This window comes from Penaeus japonicus, unplaced genomic scaffold, assembly GCF_977035675.1.
Source record: "Penaeus japonicus unplaced genomic scaffold, GWHDUDI00000001_assembly GWHDUDI00000030, whole genome shotgun sequence".
NCBI lineage: Eukaryota > Metazoa > Arthropoda > Malacostraca > Decapoda > Penaeidae > Penaeus > Penaeus japonicus.
Genome location: NW_028234432.1, coordinates 30,618,456 through 30,625,955, shown reverse-complemented (window position 1 = coordinate 30,625,955; position 7,500 = coordinate 30,618,456). Strand labels below are relative to the sequence as shown.

General features: G+C 30.5%; 1 protein-coding gene across 1 annotated transcript in view; it reads left to right on the top strand.

Annotated features, from left to right (window-relative positions):
* The first annotated feature begins 6,556 nt into the window (after nt 1-6,556).
* Nucleotides 6,557-7,500, top strand: part of LOC147468266 (uncharacterized) — a 22,133-nt gene continuing 21,189 nt past the window's right edge. The window contains exon 1 of the mRNA XM_086555258.1: nt 6,557-6,585. Within this exon, the coding sequence (XP_086411384.1) occupies nt 6,571-6,585 (15 nt within the window). The 5' untranslated portion in view covers nt 6,557-6,570. The remainder of the gene's footprint in view (nt 6,586-7,500) is intronic.

Genomic DNA, 7,500 nt, shown 5'->3' with positions numbered 1-7,500 from the left:
ATATATATATATATTTATATTATATATATATTATATATATATGTATATATATTGTTTGTGTGTGGTGTGTGTATAATATATATATTTATCATATATATGTATATATATATATATTATAGATATATATTTATATATATAATATATATATATATATATATTTATATTTATATATATATATTTATATTTTATTTATTTATTATTCATAATATAATGTACGCATAACATATTTATGTTTAATTATATGTATATATGTAAATACATATATACATAAAATATGTTTTGTATATATATACATATACTACATATATATATATATATATATATATTATAATTATATATATATTTTATATATATATATATATATATATTATATATATACATATTATTTTACATATATATATATATATATAGATATATATATATATTATAATATATATATTGAATATGTATTTATATATAGCATTTATATATGTGTGCTGTGTGGTGTGTGTGGGTGGTGTGTTGTGTTTATAGATTATATGATATATTTATATATATATATATATATATTTTATATATTATTTATATATATTATATACATGTATGTGTGTATGTGTGTGTGTGTGTGGTGTGTGTATGGTGTGTATGTGTATATAATATATAAACATATTTCATGTATTATATGTTATTTACATATATACATATTATATACTTTAAATTCTATATATGTGTATATGTATAAATGGTATGTTTGTTATATATATATTTATATATATACTATTTTATAATATATATTTATATATAATATCTATATATGTGTGTGTGTGTGTGTTTGTGTGTGTGTGTGTGTGTAGTGTGTGTACAATATATATATATATATATTTATATATAGATATATTATATATACATATATGATATACATATGTGTATGTGTATAACGTATATTCAAATATGCATGAATACAAATATACGAACTTTCTGAAATGTAGGGAAATATATCCCCAATTTAAGATTAATAATTCATTTTCATGTTTTAAATAAGGAGGACTTTTTGAGTTTACTTTGTATAGAATATTTATATATATATATATATATATATATATATTATATATTATTATATATATATATTATATATTTTTATATATTTTATATATGTGTGTGTGTGGGTGTGTGTGTGTTTGTGTGTGTGTGTGCGTGTCATTATGATTATGCATATTAATGGTAAATATATATAATAAGAAAACAACCGTAGGATACATTACTCATCTTTTCTATTTGGGTCTGTCAAGCCAAGACCCCCCCCCCCTTCAAAAGTGTTACATTGGAAATTAAGAAGATTTATTGTAGTAGGATATATATATAAGATAATTTTGCGTTCATTATTTCATGGCTTCGATTGAGGAGTAGAGATCCTCGTCGAGTTATGTGTTATAAACTACAAGATGAAGTGTCTTGGCAAGCCAGATTGTCGTAAATAGGCGTCGGTAATTTGGTATCTCAGGCATATTTAGACCAACATTTTTTGACGGCCAAATTTACGCATGCAAGATGGCATCTATGAAGCCAATTTATACTTTTGCAAATTCGTTTCCGGAAATGTTATTTTAAAAACGTTCCTATCTCTAAAGATAGGTATGCAATCTACGTTCAAAGTCAAAAAGTTCGAGGTGGGTAAAGTGAAAAAATTTGCTCTCTGCAAATAACATTGTGTGTATTATTTATATATATTTATATATATATTAATTTTAAACTAATAACATTATATATGTGTGTGTGTGTGTGTGTGTGTGTGTGTGTGTGTGTGTGTGTGTGTGTATCTATAATTATCTATATCTATATCTATAAATATAATTATATATACTATATACACACACATTCACACACACGCGAGTAGACAACACATATACTGTATGTGTTTATATACATGTGTGGTGTGTGTGTGTGTGTGTGCATGTATGTGTGTGTATGGGCATTTTTATATGTAATATTTATTCAGAAGTAGAAATATAATCCAGGATATAATATGTAATGATATTTATTTTCGTGGTTTCATTGTGATGCATGGATTTTATATATTATTATTAGGTTTATAACCATCGTAAATTTTTTGTATTTATTATCTCTCTGGGAAGATGACTCGAGAAACTGCTTTCTTCACTTACTTCACACCATGAAATGAAGATATTGTTTGAATTCCTTGTCAAGTTCAATTTCCCCTTAAATACGTATTAAGATGATTTGGTTTTTGAGACTAATGTCTTAATGGTGTCCGATGTAGGGCGCCCTCAAGAGACAAGCACAGCTGGCGGGTAAGCTTGAAGTGTCTCGATAGGCGAAGGGGAAGTACTGATCTATAGGGAGTCGTAGGACAAGGAAACCGGTGTGGTAGATGGACTTCTGCAGAACACTTGGAACTCGTAGCACTCAGGCACCAGAGGACATGCATCGCCGGAATGTCAGACAATTTCTTCGATGCGTGTAGTCACTGGTAAGAGTCTGATAATGGGCATCGATGTTATTGACAATGACACGCCATTTGCCCTCGGTGTTCTGGGCACGGAAAGGGGGCCTCACGTAGGAGGCGGGTCTGTTGATGGCACAAGGTAAGTTTTTCCTCTTCCAGGGTGGTCTGGTCGCTCCACAGACAGCTCGGTGTTTGAGTTACGGCTACATCAGCATAGAGGGAAGAGGGACTTCTCGTAGTGGTACTCGGCTGACTGACGTGTTTGAATCTCGTAGGTGGGATAGTCAGTGTCCTCGAGGCACCCAATGCTTTGGTTTGTGAGTTGGCAGCACATGGCTGGCCAAGCAAGGCTCGTGTTTCATGGCGTTGTAGGAAGGCTGTGGTTGATTGGGCGGGAGCAGTGGTGGTAGGGAGGGCTGTGAGTGGTTAGGTCGGGTTGATTGGTGGGTATGAAGGTCGTTGCGTGGGGTGAGAGTGGTATGGTGAAGAGGAGCTGTGGTTGGATGACAGCAGGAGCAGCGCACCGCCGAGACTGCTGATGCTGACGATGTGTTTTTGTGAGCTCTGATCGGCGAGAACTACGGACCACCAAAGAAAGCGAAATCTGAAACCATAAAATATCTGTAAGACTTGTGTTGTATTGATAATACAAGGACACTACATTGTGTATATTCGCAGATGATGGGTATATAAACCTTGGGTAATTTTTGACTGATAAACCTAAAAACTTTCTGTTATATTATATATATATATATATATTTTATATTATATAAATATATATATATATATATGTGTGTGAGAGTCTGTTGTGTGTGGTAGTGTGTGTGTGTGTGTGTGTGTATGAGTGTGTGTGTTTGATGTGTGTACACATACAAAAAAAAATAAAAAAATAATGTTTTATACATATGCAGAAGAATGTTTATTTTTCGGTTATTTTTGTATGTATGTAAATGCCGTATATCGATTTCATAAACATGATCCTACAGGAATTTCGTCCTGGCACAATCGTTTTAACTCACCAAGAATCGTAAAGGCCATATTTGGCACTTTGGTTCTGGATGCGTTCGAACTGTTAGTAGCGAAAGAAACATGGATTCCGCTTTATATAGGGAGTGCTGCCACGCCCCACCGTCTCCGCCTCTCTGTTACCTTCACTAAATAATCGACCGGCGAAATGAAATTCAATCTATGTGTTTTGCCTTTTACATTGTTCTTGTTTGTGTAGTGTTTTCGATTTCATCTTGGACTTATCAACATGATGGTCAAACCAACTATTTCAAAAGTAAATTGAGAGCATGGAAATGAGAAATACATGTGAAAAATATTTTAGGAAATAAATCAGGGTACAGTGGAAAGGTATCCTTGGGGCCAGCCAGCCGTTCTGTCATAGCAACGACTAGATGTGACGCCATTGGGCTGTCCTTCGTATCTATTTATCGAGTTCTTCAGAGTATTTTGAAATACACATTCACAATCAACAAATAAACAAACACAATACATACACACTAATTACAAACTTAACACATGGTGTATATATACACATAAATACACTTTACACATTCACACACACATACACGCACACACCGCAAACACACCAACATGCAATGCACAAACACAACCACACACAACACACACACACAACAACTCACACACGCACACACACATATTTATGATATTTTATATATATATATATTATATTTATTAGATATATGCATAATATATATATATATGTATATATATACTATATATATATATATGTATTATATATATTTATTTATATATATATATATCTTAATGTATATAGATCTATATATATGCATATATAGATATATATATATATATATATATATACTATTATATATATATGTATATTTGCATATACATATATATTACATATGCGACAATATATAGATAGCTATATATGCTATATATATGTATATATATATTATATATATATATATATATATATATATATATAATATATATATTGTGTGTGTGTGTGTGTGTGATAGTGTGTGTGTGTGTGTATTTCATATATACATATATATTTATATATTTAACATATTTTATATTTGCACATTAGATATATCATATATATATATATAATACTATATTTACTATATCTATATTATTATATATTATATATTACATATACTTATATATGGCCATTTAATAATCATATATATGTATATATGTATGTATATATGTATATACAGTGTATGTATATATATAATATATATGGATAGTATATATATATATTATCAATTTAAATTTATGAATATATATATATATATATATATACTATATATATATATATATATATATATAGATATATATATATATATATGATTATTATTTACATCATTAAATGAATGTTAAGTATATAATTGCTTAATTCTTTTTGTTATTAATTCATATGTTATCCATGATATTTATATGGACAAAGATGATACTTGATTCTTGAAATAATTCACCATAACATATAATTACATATACATATATAGACCCATACACACAACATATATGTACACAACACACTCACACACATACACACACACACACACACACACACACACACACACACTCACACACTCACACACCACATAAGATATATATATACTATATATATATATATATATTTATATATATTATATATATATTTATATATATTTATATATATATTCATATGTTGTGTATATATATTTAATTTAAACAAGGGATAGATTATATAATATAATATATATATAAATTTATATATGAATATATGTATATATATACATACATTTATATATAGATATATTATTATATATATATATATATATATATATATATATATATTGATCCGGTATATATATTGTATATATTTGTATATATATATATTTATATCATATATTATATATATATATATATTATATATATGTTATATATATGCTAATCAATATATATTTAGATATACACACAGACACACAAAAGACACACGCACTCTCAACATACTTTCATTACACACCATATATGTATGTTTTGTATATATATATATATATATATATATCTATATATTTATATCTATATATATATATATATATTTGTGTGTGTGTGTGTCTGAGTATGTTAGTACACACATTCATTTATATATATACTATATCTATATATATATATGTTATATTTATATATATATAATATATTTTATATATTAACATTTATATATACTATATATATATATATATTTATATATACGTAGTATATAGATAGATATATACACGCACATATACACAACATGTTCATAAATCAAAGCTGAGATTAAGCTCGGAGCTGAACCCTATGGAAAAAAATGATAATGTGTCTACTGATACCCCTATTACTACTACTGCTGTTACTAACAACGATGAGGATAGTAATCACAACACCAGTAACATTATTAACATCATCATTAGCATAAAAAAGCAGAATAATTAGAAGCGGAATAATAATGGTAATTATGATGACAATGATAAAAATGTTATCTATAATAATATCTTAAAGGGGACACACTGATAGTTAGTACAATTCTTTTTGTTGTCATTTTTTAACTTTATTGTCATTTGAGTCACCTTTGTTACATATTTTTTGTCATTCACTATCATTACCCTAATTAATTTATATTATTGTTATTATTCTTGTTAATATAACCATTGATAAGGCCATAACATTTGATATTGATATTCTTATTATAGTATTCATTATTATTATTATTGTAATCATCTCAAAATCGCTATCATTATCATTTATACAATTATCATAATGAATATTATCGTAACAGTTATTATTATAATCATTATTCTCATTCTCATGATCATAATCCTAATTATCTTTATTTTTTAATATCTATTCATATTATTTTTAAGAATATCATTATCTTCATTATATTGATATATCCATGATTATCATTATAGTTATCATCATTATCAATGTTATATTTGTCGTAATTATTTTCCTTTAGGTGTCCACAAAAATTATACTTTCACATAGATCCAACCTCTGGATTGTCGCGCATCTTCGTACTGTGTGGGCGTTGGCTATTCCTATGGCTCTAAGAGGTATTATAAAGTCGGTCGCCAATGAAATGGTTGTCATCTGTCTGTCTCAAAGATATGGCTCTTACATTGGTAGGTTTGCGATAACTATTACAGGTTAATTAAAACTGTCTAAATTCCCCCGTCTTTGAACAAAAGAAATGAACTTTGCAAAATGTTTGTTTTATTTTTTAGTGCCATTTTTCACTTTCAGTCGGGTCGTTTCTAGCATGATGCCGGAAGTCGGTTTCTGGGGCTCCGTCCATCCCCTGCTTATGGCGCCATCACCCACAGCCCGCATACGGTCATCATGCGCCTGCTTACGGTCATTCAGCCTGCCTACAAACACAATTACTGTGACCCTACAAACTGTTGCCCCCGCCTGCGCTGACCAACTCCACTCTCTCGTACTGCTTGGAAGATCGCTGAGTTATCCCGAAGTACGAGGATCAAGGGTGCCATCAGGTGCCGATCAGCTCATTCGACCAAAGAAGTACGCTGACATCGCCGACCAGTCTGCTGATGACCTGGTTAGACTCATGGTCAGCAAAGGAGCAGGAAAGAGGCCTTCGACTACTCTTACTACACCTGGGGCTTTCCACTGGGGACTCTCCTTACGATGCCACTCACTAGGGGGCTGGTCCTGAAGGCTACTTTTTGTCCTCACAAGTTGGTGGTATGCCATGCCCAAACGTGCCCAGACCAGTATGTGGTGGGGCAAGTGGCCGTGTTCATTGTCAACGACGTTCACTATTACAGCCCAGACTGCCTCGCTTGGAGACTTGTTCTGTTCCAGAGGCTGCTTGCCCAGCGCTCGCCTTGCTCCTTCGCTACCAAGAGCACACTGCACCCAGAAGTCAGTGTACCAGCGACTTTTTTCCTCTCCTACGACCCATGTGGACCCCTACAAGGGTCTCTTCATCGATCTTACAAGATGCCATCGGCCTGTTCTGCCATCTTTCCGCCTAAGAAGCCCAAGAGAGTCCTTAGCACGACGGAACAACCGAA